Below are 18,450 nucleotides of genomic sequence, written 5' to 3' on the forward strand. Positions count from 1 at the left end.
TTATGGTTTACCCATCACCATTGTATATCACTCCAATTATAGAAGTGATACGCCACAGGAAAGCACAAACCAAGCAGCAGATGAAACAATCCACCTCTAACGACTCCTGAACTCTTAATCTCACAAATCCTTAGTTTCTCACACTGCACATGGAGAGCCACAAAAAAAACTCAGTTCCACAAGATGGTGGAAAGTGTGCCAAATCACAGCTGACTTATAGCAACCCCCTATGGTTTTCAAGTCAAGAGTCATTCAGAGATGGTTTGCCATTGCCTGCCTCCATGTCATGATGCTGGTAATTCCTTGCTGGTCTCCCAACTACACACTAGCAAGAGCCAACCTTGCTTAGTTTTGGAATTTTGATGAGACTGGACTAGGGCTTTTCAGGTCAGGTCAGTTCCACATATAGGTATTATATGCTGAATACATACACCCGGTCTATGCACTGATGATGTTTCAGCAATAAAAATTCATAGTTACCCTCCTTTAAGTCCAGGAGTTCCATGCTTCCCATCTAGATAGATTCAGGTGGGAAGCTGTTTTGGTCTGAAGCAGCAGGACAAAATTTGAGTCCAGTGGCACCTTTAAAACCAATTTTAAAAATTTTATTCAAGGTATAAACTTTCATGTGCAAGCATTCATAAGCAATAAAACTTTGTTGATCTTAAAGGTACAACTGGATTCAAACTTTGTTCTTTCCCAACTAAGATGCTTTGGGACAAACATAGTGTCCCTTTCTCTTCACAGTGACAACTCCAAAAGCAAAAACTCCTTATGCCTCCCATTTCTTTGCATGTTAGCAGAGAAGTTGTCTCTGACTTCCTAATATTTTTAAATGTTTCAAACACAGTTGTTTACATATAACTCTCTCTGACAATGATAAAATCACCTTGAGTACTTCAATATATACAAAGAATGAATTTGCTCATTTTTACCAACTTCCAGAGCGTTTAACATTCTTCTCTGTCTGCAAGTATTTCAGAGGCATTTCTGGCAGAGCAAGAAGTTGAGAACAGCCTACTAGCATGGTAGAAGCAAATGAATGCCATCAGACAGAAGTCAGTATAAGTCCAGGTCTGGTGAGAGGCATGGAACAAACGGCATATGCTCAAGGACTCTTTGCTCATAGCCTGAATTAGGCCTCCCAGGATGGGTCTTTCTTATTTCCTTGCTTCAGTCATATTGTTTAAATTGATTGGTCTATGAACAGCTTGTGGTTTCTTCAGGGAGAATTAGCAGCAGAAATGCTTTAATAAAAGAAGATATTGGTTTTATATCCCGCCCTATACTCTGAATCTCAGTCTCAGAACGGTCACAATTTCCCTTACCTTCCCTCCCCCCACCCACAACAGACACTATGTGAGGTGGGTGGGGCTGAGAGAACTCTTACAGCAGCTGCCCTTTCGAGGATAACTCCTACAAGAGCTATGGCTAACCCAAGGCCATTCCAGCAGGTGCAAGTGGAGGAGTGGGGAATCAAACCCAGTTCTCCCAGATGAGAGTCCACACACTTAAACACCCACCAAACTGGGTGGGTGGGGGGAAATACATACATCATTTCTAAAAGGAGAAAAAACAGAGCAAAAGCCAATTCTCCTGCCTAGAAAGAGTTTCCCCAGCTCCCAGATGAGCAGATAATGGCTAGGTACTCTGGATGTGCTCCTTTGACATGGTTATATTACTGACAAATTTCAGGACTGAACCCTGGCTTTGGAAGTGGACTCCAGAGCTAAATCCTGAGCAAGCCTGGCTTAAACTGTGTCAGCTTTCACAAGGACCTATTTATACAGCTATCTGGGAAACTTTATTCCTATCCTTATAGTGATTTTCTGCTATGGATGGAGAGCAATATCCACATCAAGTCACCTTCCTTGGGATCTGATCAAGTATGCCTGGGAACAGATAAGATTAAATGGAGAACTGTCACAGCAGAATAAATTATCTTGCAATGTAACCAATTATAAAGAAAACATCTGTATCTGTGGTTTCAAAATCAAGCAGAGTTTTTTCCCTGGGAAGCTGCTTCCAGACTCAGGTGAAACTGCACCACGCAACCTGCACAACTAGCTCAGGTTGCTGGAAGAGTTGCCTGAATTACCGGCTCCCTCTTAAATTTCCACATGATTTTGGTTTTATTCCAGTAGAAAACCTCTGGAACAAATGTGTTTACTTAATTCACCCTCCACTTTTCAACTCCAATACAGACCCAGAGCAGCTTACAACATTTTCTCCTACTCCATTGTATTCACACAAGAACAGATAGGTTAGGCTGACTGTGTGACTAGCCCAAGATCACCCAGCAACCTTCTTAGGTAGAACTGGGGGCGGGGGACGGCAAATCCCAGTCCAACACTCTAAATGCCTCACCAGCTGTCATATAACAATGCATGTATCCTCTTTTGATCTCCTTGCTCCTGTATGAAATCAGCTATATATTTGCCACAAATGTTTGGTGAACTTCCACATAATCTTGACTTCAGAAAGCTCTTCTTGCCAATTCAGATGAACTGTGCATGGTAAAGAAACAATGTGTGTAGCTAGCAAAGGAACGTGATCACAATATGCTTTACTGAATAGGTAAGATAGAAAAACAAATGTACATGCACTCCAAGAACAATAATGACTCAATCCAAACACATTTAACTCTAGGGAAAATCCCGCCCCCATTGAATCATTTTTGGCATGTTTTTGTGGTGCTTGGGAAAAAAGCTTACAAAACCTGTAGTGGTTAAGTGTATGGACTCTTATCTGGGAGAACTGGGTTTGATTCCCCACTCCTCCACTTGCACCTGCTGGAATGGCCTTGGGTCAGCCACAGCTTTCATAGGAGTTATCCTTGAAAGGGCAGCTGCTGTAAAAAGCTCTCTCAGTCCCACTTACCTCACAGGGTGTCTGTTGTGGGGGGGAAGGTAGAAGAGATTGTGACTGTTCTGAGACTCTGAGATTCAGAGTATAGGGCGGGATATAAATCCAATATCATCATCAGCTTCTTCTTTTGTTTGACCACAGACATTTACAGAAAATAAAGATGCAGATGAAGGCGTCATTGCCTACTCAATCATATCTCAAAGTATATAATCTGTTTAACTTCATTAATAAGCAGCCAAAAGTTTGGGGGACCCAAATGGGACTTCATTCCTTGGACACAAGTTCAAACCATCTACAGGGTGAAGAATGGAGACACTGTAGGCACCATCTCACTCATCCTGAAGACCAGTGTCCACTGGTGTACTGCAGTCTAAAATGGGGGATGTTCTCAAAAGAGAGATGAACTTTTAGAGTCACAATGTCTGACACCAGTAGAATTTGAACTGGAAATCCCTCTGCCCATTTACCAACTTAAAACAGGTAATCACAAAGGGTAATAGCAAATTTGAGCGAGCAACACCCTCTGCACAGATATAGAGCAGACTAGGAGAATAAAAATTTAGAAGACAAAAAGCCAACAGTTTTCTTAACAGGACTGGACTCAGAATTGCTACCCATATAATAAAGCAATCATTGCTGAAAAGGCCCAGCCTTCCTCACTGTTATTACACACAATGCAGACCACGCAGAAATAGCAGGAGTGTGTGAGAGCATGGGGGTGGGGGGAATAAAGGAAACCTCCCAGGTTGTAATTGAAATTCCCAAGCTTTCTCCAATTCAACAGCTCTCCATGCAATTAGGAACATAAGAAATTGCTTCAAAGAGCCCATGAACTGACCTTGTACTAAAAGGTGTCAGTTAAAAAAACAAAAACAGAAACCACAACAGCCTGCTATACTTCATACTGTGTTTTATTTTGTTTTAAATTTTGTTTCATGTTTAGACTATGGATCAGAGAATCAAAAGCGTTTCAGAATATGAAATATCATGTAGATTAAAAAAAGATTTTGGACTCTGCCCCCCCCCCCCCAAAAAAAAAGGTTGATATGAAGGACATGGGATTTCTTGCTTTAGTTCTGCTACGAAGTCACACTACAACCAAGTTCCTCCCATCCCCACTTCATATACTAGGGCTTTCTGTTCCCGGCAGGCTATTCCATTTCCATTGTAGTCATAATTCAATGAAACCCACGCTGCCCTCTTTTCTCGCGTCCCTTCCCTGATTTCATATCAGGTGCCAATTCTTCTCAAGAAACAACCTCTTATCCGCGAACAGTGCATTTCTCTGTACCAACTGCCTGAAGAACAACAACTGTCACAGGATTTTTTGTTCTACTTTGTTTTCTCTCCTTCCTGCCTTGTCTCTATGGTGAGTATGTTCAATACATGCAGGAACAAACTCAGAAACCTAGCTGAACATCTGACACAAAATGCTTATGCTCCACATTGGAGAACCAAATTAAGTTATTTATTATATTGGACTTGTTGGGCTGCCCTTCCCTGGAGGCAGGGCTCAAGGTGGCTTACATCAGAAATGCAATGATTAAAACAGCATTAAAATACTTAGCATCCACAATAAAAACAATACACTAACCAGGATGGGAATAAAAATTTTCAGTACCTGCTTCTTCCTTGGGTAGGTAAGATGTAGGGAGGTGGAAAAGGGGGAGAGGGTGGGATGTGAGGGTACCAGACTGTCGCTGTCCTCAGCCAAATGCCTGGCAGAACATCTCTGCCTTGCAAGCTGTATGGAATGGTAGCAGACTCCATAGGAAGTGGATGTCTTCAGGCAGAGAGTTCCACTAGGTGAAGTCCAGGGCCAAAAAGGCCCTGGCCCTAGTCAAGGACAGCCGGATCTCTCTTGGCCCAGGGAACACCAGGAGGTTATTGTTTTCAGATCATAATACTCTTCCTGGGGCATACTGAGAGAGGCAGTCCCAAAGATATGTAGGTCCCTGACCACTAACGGCCTTAAGGGTCAAAAGCAGAACCTTGAATTGGATCCTGTGCTCCATTGGAAGCCAGTACAGCTCATGTTGCACGGATGGTATGTGTGCTGTCCAAAGGGTCCCTGTCAGGACTCGCACAGCTGCATTCTGGAACAGTTGGAGCTTCCAGGTCAGAAGCAAAGGTAGGCCAATGTAGAGTGAAGAACCCTCCTTCATTGATGTAGCTCACAAGTGATGTTTAGCTTGCAAAGCAAATAAAGTTGGGAGCGCACAATGATTCCATCAAATGAAGTAAAAAAAAAAAATCAACAATATGTTATAACATCACTAACGCTGCTCTTCCTGGAAAAAGCAAGCATTGTATCACCAAGGACACACCCTCAAGAACAGGCCTGCAACAAACAGCCTGCATAATATAAACAAATTGCCAGTTTTCCAAGGATTATGAAAAACCAGGTAACAGGTAGGCAATTCGGCAATTCAGAGTTAAAATGCAATGAATATCAGAAGCCTCTGTAGTTGTTCTTGCTTCCTATTTCTGGAGACTGGAGAGCTGCAACCTTTTTGGTCAAGCTGAACAATCAGACAAGGTGTGTGTGTGTGTTTAAACCACTGAGAACAAGTACTCAGTGTGATCACAACCAAAGTCAGAGGAAGACACAGGCAGTTAACCCCATTACGAGCCTCCAAGGCAACACTGAAGCCTGGTGGCCATGTAAGTCCCACCTGCTTATTTGCTGTGACTGCCCAATGTGGTGACCATGGAGAAAGAGAAGCAAATCTGACTGCACTGGGTGTCAAAATAAAGAAGGCTGGCTCTGAGAACAACAGCAATTTTGTCATAAGGGAATGACACAATAGTCTTAGACTAGCACAGCCAGTCAGAAAATGTTTTCACAGAACAGACATAGAATTTCATTTAGTTATTAGCATTTGTGTTCTTCAGGCTCAGGGAAATAACATGTTATAATACTCAGTTTCAGGCTTTGTCACTCTGAGGAATGAACTTTTAAAAAGTGGCTGAAATATCCACTGGTCTGTAACACAATCCTTGCAAACAAAATGTCACACGTATGCCATATATTCTCATTTATTTGTCTCTAGCACAAGATACAGAGACTAGCAAATGACTATGTTCCAACATGCCTATGTACAGAAAATCAGATTTATTTACCAATTTGGTGGTGTAATTTATACTAAAATAAATTTTCTTCTGCACAAACACACACAAGTCTTCTCTGAACACTACCACCTTATTCAAAATGAACCCAATTCTAACAATGCTTCCTCTCCCCTAATTTATTTCGCCCAGTCTTCTTGAATCCATTGTGCTTGTGTTTGAATGATGGTAATTCAAAAGAAGCAACACTTAGCTACTGAATATGAAATACAAAACTAAAGACTTCCTGGCCACTGGAGACAATATTATACTGAACATGTCTGGGATGTTTTAGCACAACACACATATAAGATGTAAAATGGAATATGTGTTTAGAAGGCTATAAATTTTGAAATGAACACTATTGTATTTGCTTCTTAACATTTTATTCCACTGAAGTACGGAGTACCTCAATAGGATAATCTTTCTCTGATTTGATGATGTCTTTAAAATACTAAACAGTGACATCACATGGAGCTGGATTCTTACCAGCATCTCATTCCTACCACTGTCTGCACGCCTATGCCAATCACAAACAAAAAGCCCTGCTGGATCAGACCAAGAAGGCACCAAATTCCAGCACTATGACAGAGGAAGAAAACATTTCCTTCAATCCACTCTCAAGAGAAGAAAATCTGTGATATCTGTATTATACTCTGCTGATCCTTCAGTCTGTTACAAAAATGAAAGCTATTCCCCAGTTCAGTAAGAATAATCCATGCACAGGTTTCTATGGATGTACAGCTATAGAAACCCAAGAAGGTACACAGGAAAGGGGGATTTCTTCTACATCCAACCTTCCATGCAGTGTTGTACATAACCTACGGATTTAATTGTACAGTTGAAACCTGCTGCTCTCACTGCCACAAGAGGTGGTGGCGGCCACAAGCATAGCCACCTTCAAGAGGGGTTTAGATAAAAATACAGAGCAGAGGTCCATCAGTGGCTATTAGCCACAGTGTGTGTGTGTGTATGTGTGTGTGTGTGTGTGTGTGTGTGTATGTGTGTGTGTATATATATATATATATATATTATATATATATATAATTTGGGGGGGGGGCCACTGTGTGACACAGAGTGTTGGACTGGATGGGCCATTGGCCTGATCCAACATGGCTTCTCTTATGTTCTTATCTCATGGAACCAACTTGCCCTCATGCCTGCTGGAGAAGTGAGAATAAGCTAAAGTTCTGGTTTCTGCTCTCTGGCTCATCATTTGTTGGGCTGAAGTGTGTAGGGGGAAAGGGTATTCATACATTTGTAGATCAAACTCAGCACCTGCAATGGATCCAAGAACAATAAGGATGTTTGGTAAGTCACCAATCAGCCACAAAAGAAGTAAATGAATTATGTATAGGAACACTTCCAACTCCTAGCACAAGAATCTGTAGCAAATCATCTCTGAATTCATGTGTATGGTTCTTTTAATTTAAAGACTGTTCTATTATTTCAAAACAGACACATTAGAAACTAATATCATTTTAACCTGCTTTTCCTGTACTGGGTGCCAAGGCCCACCAAAGTGGAACACAAGCTACTTTTTCCAAAGTAGGAACACTTCTGATTAAGCAAAAGGGTCTTACTGCCAGAACCCAGGATGCAGATTGGTTATGACCTTTTCTACACATGTGGGAGGAAGCACTGAAAAGGAGCTATCCCTTCCATGCAAAGAACGTGCCCATGGGACAGAAAACACCTGCATATCTTAATGGCTTAGGTTTCTGTAACTCCCTGGAAATGCTGTAGGATATTTTTATCAGTTTACAATTGGGAGGGAAAGGGTAGGATTATTTATTTATTTAGAGCATTTTTTTAATGCCACCTCTCAAGGAACCTGCCTGAGGCAGCCTACAAAGTAAGAATAAAACATTAGATATTAATTATAGCCCTGCATTTAAAAAAAAACCAAACCCAGCATTATCTTAGTTATCTACCCTGAGCCCTCTGGGAAAATAAAACTGACAAAATGAAATGAAACAATTGCTTCAGGGTGCATGCATATTCCACACAATCTCTGATCTCTTGTTATACAAAAAAGAAGCAGCAGCTCCAGCTGAGAACCTGTTTCACTTTTCACTTCCGGTTCATAAGTGTCTGAGGCACCACCCCTTATGCACTTTTTGAAAAATAAGTTCACTTTGTGTGATTCCACAAGAAATGCCTTTCCGATTTTTCTACACGTCAATAATATTGGCTGCTGTGATTTTGTATCTCAAGGCAAATGGCTACAGCACATACAACCTACAGCCTTTAGGGTTTCCATGGAGAAGCAGTAAGCAATTTAAATAAACCTTCTATAGTTTGAGGCCATAGGATTTCCACGCGCCTCAGGATGCGCCTAAGGATTTCCATATCATACAAAGGCAAGTCAAATGCTGGGGTAGGAAGAGGACAGATTCAGGAAAACAGAGGAAAGCAAAGAGGCACGGAAAATAGCCACAATATGTGGAAAGAGAAAGGGGTCGGAATGGAGAAAAGTTATAATTTTGCTGTGCACAGTCAGAAGCCCCACATAACAGTCTATTATGAGAATATGTTACTTCAGACTGCTGAGGAAAGATCAAATGTTGGAATTTCTATCTTTCTTTCTTTCAAAAATACCAATGTACATAACAGAACAAGCATGGCAGAGGCAGCCTTCTGTGTGGGCATAGTGGATTTGAACCATAGGAAACACTGGGGGTTTTCAGCATAAGAGAATTTGAACATTCAACCCCCCTTCCTCCCCCACGGCCTGAAGTTATACAGATCAGCAAAAGATACCACATAGGGCTTATTTATCACCTATCTTGCCTTCAAGTCAAACAAGAGGTCACTGAAAGGGGGGAGGGGGATCAGAGCAATGCAAAGAAATACACCCATTAACACCAATCAACAATGGATGACATCAATGCACTACAGAAGCAATCATGTTTCAGCTACTGTCCCCTTTCCACTGCCACACCTCTGCTACTCACTCGCTTGCCATGTGATATGTGACATACGTTATGAATGACCCGTACACACACACACACCCTAATTGTTGTGCTGTAAGCAAAATCCTCACTGTGCTGTTCCTTAATAGCAGCTGCTGAAACAGTCGCACAGATAGATAGGCAATTAGCCATTTGTGTCAGAAAGACGGGGTTAGGGGCTTGCAGAAAGCGTCAGTGCAATGAACTAGAGCAGAGATCTGTCATCCAAGGAGCAACCATCGCATCAAGCATAGAAATCAAACTAACAGCTATTGCAGAACAAAGTCCCAGTGGTTCCTGGCAAGCCATTCACAGCCAAGACTATAAGTTGGCTACTCAAGCCTGCCTGGAGGAAGGAACAAAGAAGAATGCCAACATGTCTAGTACCAGCTGCTTTCCCCTCCTGTCACCAAGAGCAGGCCAAATTCAGAAACATGAATCTCAGAATGAGGGAATATTCTTTTATAAACAGCAGCAAAAAAAAGAATTCAAAGACTGACAAGCAACAAGCTGTACATGCCAGATGCACAGACAGAGCAGGGGGAAAAAATTAAGAGAAAGATTGCAAGCCGTGTTTTGGAATGCTGGGAATACCAACAAGAATTAAATGTTATTCAGTTCAATTTCTACTCCCGTTGGTTGTCCTTATGACATTACACTCTCGTACAACATAAATATTTATTTGTTCTGTGAGGCTCTTGCACCCGCTGGGGACGTAAAACACTATCTATGTTAAAACTGTTTTTTGAAAGATTCAATAATAAATAATGCAATGGGCAAGGCTTAGTTTCTTTAAAGCACTGATCTCCCAGAGATTTGCCTCATTTGACTCAGGCCAATTGCTACTGCTTTCCTTGTTCAGAAGAATACCATCAATTTGCCTCTGAAAAGCCTTGGAGAGAGGTCATTCCCCCAGCCTACCCACCTACATAAGTTCCCTTGCTTTAACAGAAGGGTACTAAGCAGGGACTGTACTGAGAGCACATTGTGCACAGAATGGCACTGTGACCGAACAAGGTACAGTTCCTGTTCTCTTTCTGTCCTAACAGTTAGACTTCTAGTAGTTTGCTCTTACACTCTCCTTCGTACTCTGGAGACTAAGAAACCTGGGAAAACAGGATGGTAAAAACCATTCTCCATCTAGGGTTCCATATATCTCTGTATCCTTTTCGTAACTGTGACTACGAAGCAACGCATAGGAAGAGTCTACCATGCTGCAGAAGCCAAGCACGTTACTAACATTTGGCCCTATGAATAAAGTTGTACAAAGAGATAAACAGCTCAGTACAAGATTTGGAAAGAACCAATAGTCTAAGGCCAAATAAAACATATAGGTCATATTGTCAGGATGACCCTGAAATACAGTTATCGGATAATACTCATGTTGATGCTTAACAAGCCAAATATAATTTTGCCCTATCATTTGAAATGCTTCTAACACAAACGGATGTTTGACATATATTACTGTTGGTTTTCTAAGCTATTACAATAATGTAATGACGCAAGGTTTGGGATTAGCTGTTTCTTTGTTTAGTACAAAACCAAACCAGACAAAACCAAAAGTCAAAACAACTTTAAACAAACAAAACCACAAAGGGTCTAGTGCCACCTTCAAGACTAACTCATTTACTGTGACTTAAAGCTGAGTTCCCTTCATCTGATGCATGATGTCATGCATCTGAGGAAGTGAATTCTGGCTCACAAAAGCTTATGTCAGAGTAATGATTTTGTCCTTTAGGTGCTACAAGGCTTTTTGTTGGTTTGGCTGCAACAGTCTAATACTGTTATCATCCCTCAGAAATTAGTCAAACCATTTCTCAAGCCATGTTTACAAGGCAACACAGATGAAGAGGACCATAAAATCCACTGTGCTACATTAGTTTTAGTACTTCTTATCTACTTTGGTCTGATCCACATCACCTGTTAGCACCACTAGATCCACCTCAACACAACCCGCAGGCACACACTGTTTAATGGATGTTAATGAAATATTTATACCTAACCATCCAATGCAAATGCTTCTTTTGGTTTCAAACAATTAGTCTTAATTTTATCCAGTTAAACGTCTGTGCCTAATAAGTAACTTCATCCCTTTAGATACAATAAGTACCATATATACAAATATGTTGACCACAGACTATGACAGAATCGCACAGCGTAGATCAGTGTTCTATATTAATACATTAATGGGATATATTTTATAACACAAAAGGACCGAGAGTTTTATAACACAACAAGACCAAGAGTTTTTAAAAACACAAAGAACTTACCTAACCAGAGTTCTAAAACTTCTGGAGAAACAGATAAATGCAGACAGTATATAATTTATATAAAATGCTGCCATTTTAGTGTGCAACACACTCCACCAGATTAATACGCAAACCAAAGGGTAATGACCTAAGCAGAACCACAACCACAACACATACACACCCAACCTAATCCTAAATTTCCATCCTCCTCCAGCACACACCTCTGTAAGGTTTTCCATACATTCAGTTGAACTCATACAATTACTTGAATACCATCCATAAGTCTAAGCTGTTATACAGGTCTCCAAAGACTGCAGTTCTGTGCATCGCACGTTATAACGTTAGGCTTTTTGAATAACCCAGGTTGTCAAATGACGTTAGTTTCTTGCAAAATGCTATTTGAACTTGCCTGGTGATCTGATACAATTGCCAAATGATCCTATTTTCTGCCTAAGTTTACACAGTTTATTAGATTCCACTGTTTTTACAAAGTTGTTTTACTTCTGTTTTAGGGCAGGCTGACATTCTATCACCCCAAAGATATGTAATTTGCTCTGCTCTTGTAAAATACATTTTGTGGACCGCATGTAGAAAATGGCATTATCTAATATACAGGTACTATATGCATATTTAACAAATCAAGGCTGGTGAGAAAGTACAGTATTCTGGATCGAATCATGCGTTTCAGCATGTTATCTGAAAAGTGATAGCTTAGACCAGAATATTGAAGTGGGGGCAGGCAAGAAAGTTGACAAGAGATTTCCTTTGGTTTTCACCGAGAAGAGCCAAAGTACTTAAAGACAATGTTATTCTGAGATCGCTTCCCTTACTATTTTCTCTGATTAGAAGAGTTTATGGTTTTGTATTACATGGTAAGCCCAGCCTCATCAAACTGATAGTGTTCAACATTTTTAGTGCAGGATCCTAATAAAACTCAACAGAAAAATACTCATTGCCACTCATTGCTACGACAGCAGCCTTCATTTCATCAGCTCCACCGGGAAATGAGAATCTTGAACACAGGCCTCTGGAAGCACAAAAGATGTATCCCGCTTTGTGCAATGCTTAGATACACACATTTCCCAACTTCAGTTAATTCACACGCTGCTTTCCTTCAGGAGAAAATAAGTTTCTCTTTGCGGAGGCCCAATGGATACAAATAATCCTAAGAGAACTGTATCAGCATAAAAATAATAAGGAAAAAGCTTAGAGAGGTTCAGCATCGTTCCATTTTAACATCCAGACTAATCTCTCACTGGAACAATGTTTCACTGATAATTACTTGTGGCCTGAAAGATTATATTCACTAATAGAGCTCTATAATTCAAAAATATAATGCAAGGAGGATCACCAGGCATCTCCTTGCCCTGCACAATGTTTCCCTATGTAGGGGTCAAAAGCCAGAGTGCAGCTGGAATCACATTTCTTGGAACAGACCCAGGAGAGCATCCCTAAAGAGCAGCTATCACCAATGCACACTGTCATTAATAAACCGCTCACTAATAACAAAGACAACAAAAATATGCACTTGCCGACGGTGTTTACATGCTTCCTTCCTCACACTCCTCGCCTGAATGCTTCCCTGCCCACCCTCTCCCCATCCCCCTTTAAGTACGGAAGGCTGGAAGGCATGCCAGTGAAGCCAGCTCTGTGTAGTACAATAAAGAGTATCTCTTGAAGACTCCTTTGATGCTTTCACAACAAAATCATGGAAGGAGGACTGAGGTCACATAATATGTACTAACCTGGCACTTTCAACAGCCACCAAACAAGAATGTAAAAGAAATGTATGCAATGGGTGAAAAACAAGGACCTTTTTTAGAGGCCTAGTCTCAATCACTGATTTAAATCAGTTTTTACATGTGCAATTAAGCAAGGATGTGAAAGTATTAAAACGGACACAAAAGTAGATGGTGTGTGCCCTTGCATGCACAGCACTTAACTTGAGCATGATAATTCACACTATACATCATATTTCACATGCATTGTAGAAAAGCCTAAGGGCATGATCCAACCAGATTTTCTGCTAGTGAAAAAGAGGACGAAAGGGCTCCCCTTTGACCATTCAGAAAGGCTATGCTGGACATCATGGAACATGCATATACAAAAGCCATGTCAGATACAGGGTTATTAGGGAGAGGAATTTGGTAAGATTAAAAAAGAGGAAAAAGCTGTCTAGATCAAACCCCATATGTGACACCAAACTACTTGTCTCTTCGCTAAAGAGACAAAATCTCCTGTTATGCACATCTTTCTCTGAACTTAAACCAAGGAAGACAAACCAGAGCAAAACTCAAGATCTATATATCCATCAAGCCTCTGTTCAATGAATACATTTTCAAATGCTCAAAGTGTCACATAACCCTGTGGTTTCAAACATCAATAGGCAACAACTTGAAAAGATTTTTGATGGCTTGCAGATTTGGTTTGTTTAATTTATTATTAATAAAGTTTTAAATGCTTTACACACCATTTGCCAAAAGCAGCTGAATCAAGCACACACTAGATATTCCTGCAAGAAGAGAAAATTCAACCAATAGGGGCATAGTAGATTTTTGTTTCATGGCACTTGTTATGCCTCAACATTATGGTCTACATGCATCTTCTGGTTACAAGAACACTTGATGAGCACATGCCCACAATGAAACTAATGCTTGATGCATCAATCACTTAAGGATTTCACCATAAAAATAAAATCTTATAAAAGCAATGCGAATGTTCTCCCATTACAGTTTTTCATATTTCTCTCTCTGTCTAGCAATCAATTAGAAGCAAAACCTCCAGCAAGAATAATGAAAACTATAAACACAAGAGAACAAAGGTGAAGTAAAGCCTCTCAGCTGAAACCCCATGGCTGGATTAGGAAACCAGATGAATAGGTTGGGGAGGGGGTGTACAGACTGACAGAAGTAGCTCAGGTTTATTTACACACATAAATGAACCTAGTAATTCTATACAGAGTTATTCCAATCTAAACCCGATGATTTAAATGTGCTTGAACTGGAATAACTCTGCACAGGGAATCACTGTTAATATGTTTTGGAAGGCATCTGAATGACAGAACTATTCTTGCCAATTATGATGCATACACTTTTGCTTGCCATTTTCTACCTTATTTACATCATGTGAGCAAACGTGGATTAAATACTCAAGTATGCTGCAGATGTATTAGCAGAGATATATGAACCCAGACATATAGTTCCTAGTTTGAGATCTACATCGTTAAGGCTAAACAAATGGAAGAATTTCTCAAGATGCCTCATAAAAGGATTTTGAGTTTATACATGTTGTTCCTAGATTTTGAGATCGTTCTCTTCGCGTTTTCCTTGCTGCACCTACACCAACATGCTTCCTCATTTTCTTCAACAACCCAAGGCAAAATCAGAAAATGATTACCTGTGCCTGACTTCCTTAACTGGACAGAAACCCCATTATGCAAACACCCGTTTTCCTATGCTCCTTATAGCCTAGCTCGCTGCATGTCACTCACGTAGCCTCAGGTCAACATAAATAGTACTCCCATTAATCCAAACTTCCAATTATGCAAATGCTTTGAATGGATCTCCCCATGGCTATTTGAATACATGAAGTTGTTCTGTACTTTTGATGATGGGGGGGCACCTCTCCATTCCCTCCAGATTTTCTTTAAACTTAACATGGATCAGAGCAACACCATACAAAATTAGTGAATAAGAATACCTGCTTATTCACTGAAGAAACAGGATGGAAACTTTGCTACTAAACTTTAACTGTGACATATTTTCTGGACCACATTTCTGAATTATCATCTGATAAAAGCAGAAAAGACATTAAATGGATTGGATACAATGAAAATTCAAGCCCATGTTTCATTTCAACTCATCTTAACTTTACTCATCATTAGTATCTTAACATGAACCAATAGGTCTATTTGGGCAAGGTGGGTGAAAAAATCTTGACCTTAGTTCAAAATTAATTAGATTTAAATGCTAATTGGAAAAAAATAGAATGAAGCACACTTATTCTTAAATCTTATTTTAGCAATTTAAAAGAGATTATATCCAAGATGAGAAGAAATGAAGCTTAAATTTCATTTAGCATCTGGATTACAGATTCCTATTAAACAAACCAGAGCTCATTATAAAATCAATATCAACTTAACCAGAGTGCCCCAAGAGAAATAGCAAAAAGGTCACTCCCAGAAATTCAAACAATTTTCCTGCTGGAAGAGCATGATTTTAATTACAGATACTATTAATTAGAACTGTCACAGCAAAGAGTATCCTCTTACTTATCACAACAAAAAGTATGATTTCCCCCTAGATCAATGAATTTATATACTTTAAGAAAAAAGGCAGTGTTAATTGTAAATAATAACACCTTAAATTTTGCCTAAAACTTCATAATGTAACTACAAGAAAAACAGATTAGTTAGTTATTACAGCTACATACTTTTCCTCAGTAAAGGCACCTTCACTAAAAAGTCACCCTTTTCTCATCTTTGATAATGTGGTCTCTCTGCGTTATGACTTTAAGATCTTTTTCTCCTCATGCTTAGAACTCATATTAAAAGCTTTTCCTATGAAATGCTAATAACCTGGCACATGTTTGAATTCTTCACTCTCACTGAAGATTTCATCAGGCAAATAAACATACATCCCTCCAACTGGAGGAAATAGCACTTTGTAAAAGGTAACTTAAGGGTGGGGAAAAAAGGAAGAAAACGTGGAACCATTCCTTTGAGGTTTTATAAACTCCAGTTTCTGTACACCAGAATACCTAGGCAAGCACATCTGGTATTCAGAGAATATAAGTAAAAATAAAAATTACCAGCTTTAAGTCTAAAAATTCACTAAATATTTTATTATTTGAATACACAGACCATTGCTCCAAGAACATACTTAAGCATTTCCAAATGTTCAAAACAAAACTCAGGAAAATTCTATAGGGTTGCTAAGATTTGTGGAACTGTTTCATGAAACAGTATCATTTGTCCAGTCATACAATACTTAATACACTAAATAATATATGTTTTCACGCAGTAACAAAAATTGATATATTGATTTTTTAAAAAAACAAAACAAAAAAGCTTTCCAAAAACTATAGCCTCTGTGAATGGATTCCCATTTACAATTAATAATTTTAGACCAAGAAATAATATTTAAACCAAGCTAAACAGCACCACTGATAAGAACCGCATAGACAGTACCCTAAAAGATCAAACACAAGATCTAAAGATGACATCTCAGTAACACAAGCCGCCAGCTGTTAGCCAATGTTTCAGAAACAGCACTGTCTTAATCTTACAAAGGTTCTGAATTTATTGTAAACCACCTACAATATTGCTATTTATTATTAGCTTGGCATAAGTCTGTTGCCATTGTTCTCGGAGAAACTGGCCTGCTTTTTAACTCCTCTAGCTCCTGCAAATTTATCAGCATTATATTCCACTTTATCTGAATAATGGGAGAAACTGACAACAGCTCAGGTCAAAGGTTCTTTTCATATCAGACCTTAGAGAAGTCAATGATTCAAAGCAAGGAACACCTTCAGATAACTTCACGCCTCATAAATTGTAAAGATCTTTTTAATATCTACAATGCAGTGACAGATTCTGGATATTAATGTTATTTTTTTTCAGAGGCACCGCAATTGCCAACTATTCCTTTTAACATTTCTAATTAGAGGCACATTTACAGCAAGCTACAAGAACAGACAAGATTAATAACTAGCAATAAAAAGCGGTTACAGTCTATCTGGGGGAATATTAATGGAGGGAGTCCAAGTAAGGCATTGTTTAAAGGGAGGGGGGGAAACCACCTCAGCTATGAATAAATAAAAGCAGCACTCCCTTGCATGAGGGACAATAAATAACACTTTTAAGTGTCCAAGGAAAAGAAATGGATGGAGCAGAGAATCCAGTCTCCTACCTGATAAGCAGCAGTAGCATCCGACCCAGAATCGGAGCCCAGGCTGGCCAGTTTCTCCTTCAGTTTGTGATGTGAGCTGTGGCGGAGGCAGTAGATGACCCCAGAAGCCAAAAGGATCCCAAAAATGCAAGCGATGGAGAGGAGTGTTAGGATGATGAACTTGGTGGCATCTTCTTCTTCTCCAGCATGGTGGGGCAAAAACTGCAGCTTGCTTTTCTGTATTTAAAAAAGGAGAGAAGAGTGTTTGTTTTAGGGTGAAAAAAGACAAACCCCATAACTGGGATCTACCCATAACTGCTGTCAGCAAAATTTCTCACATCCTAAAAGTGACATCTGCAGAAAACACCACATTTCCACATTACTACAGATCAAGCTTTCCCCATCTTGCAGTTTTTCTGCTCGTTTTGACATTAGTTAAAATGTATTCCAGTTCCGTGGAATGGGGCACAACATAAACCCAAGCTAATGCGAAACAGGTTTATTTCCAAATATGTTCCAACTTGTTTACTATTTATTGCACCAAGGTATCCCAATCTCACAGATGTTTCTAAAGTACCACTGTTCAGTGAGATTTCCCAAGTAAACATGCACAGTACCTTAGCACTAAATTAATGGGAGCAAAAGAAATGAAAAGCTGCCCCCCAAAATTAAATATTTTCCCCACTCAAGTTAAACATTCCTTAGTAACACATACCTTGCCTCATTTCTAAAAAGCTAGATAAAATGTCCGATACTGAAAATTGATATGAGGGGGAAAAATTACTTCCAGTAACAAAAATTGCAGATTTGAGAGAGATGTACTCTATTGCAGCTAAAGTTCTTCCTGTCGCTTTTTAGGGAAAAAAGTAGTGGCAAGTGAATTTCTTCTTCTTGGATAAAAATGTGCCCAGCCGGCTTCTCCAAATTTCCTGCTTGCCATTCTCATTGTGTTTTTATTTCAATTACTAGGGAAGGGGAAGGAAAAAATCTAGCAGGCTCCCCCTACCCGTCGATAAAGAAAAAAACCCAAAAACCAGGCATAAGTTCAAATCCTTGAGGGAAAAAAGGGGAGGAGGAAGAATGAACGTTTCCAAACTCCTCCGGATTTTTTTTTTTAAAGAGGTATTATTTTTGTGCGTGTGCAGCGATGGCAAAGAAATCCTGGCACTTGTTTTCACTCGTCTCCACGCGCTCAAAAAGTTGTCCAATGATCTCCTCTCATTAGCGTCATTATAAGCTATATTAGCAACAATTAAAATCGCAACCTGGCAATGAAAGGCCCAGCCAGGCAAGCTTGCAGGCGCGCCCATTTGGCCCGCTCTTGGCAATTACCCGGGCAATGAATGGCAGCAGCTCACGCCCCAGCCGCGCCAAAAGGCGAAC

General features: G+C 39.8%; 1 protein-coding gene across 1 annotated transcript in view; it reads right to left on the reverse strand.

The window, feature by feature from the left end:
- The window catches only part of PTPRN2 (protein tyrosine phosphatase receptor type N2), a 961,700-nt gene that overhangs the window by 143,508 nt on the left and 799,742 nt on the right, over positions 1 to 18,450 (reverse strand). Inside the window, exon 13 of the mRNA XM_060248066.1 lies at positions 17,089 to 17,304. Coding sequence (XP_060104049.1) covers positions 17,089 to 17,304 — 216 coding nt within the window. The remainder of the gene's footprint in view (positions 1 to 17,088; positions 17,305 to 18,450) is intronic.

Source organism: Heteronotia binoei, chromosome 10 (genome assembly GCF_032191835.1).
Source record: "Heteronotia binoei isolate CCM8104 ecotype False Entrance Well chromosome 10, APGP_CSIRO_Hbin_v1, whole genome shotgun sequence".
NCBI classification, from domain to species: Eukaryota; Metazoa; Chordata; class Lepidosauria; order Squamata; family Gekkonidae; genus Heteronotia; species Heteronotia binoei.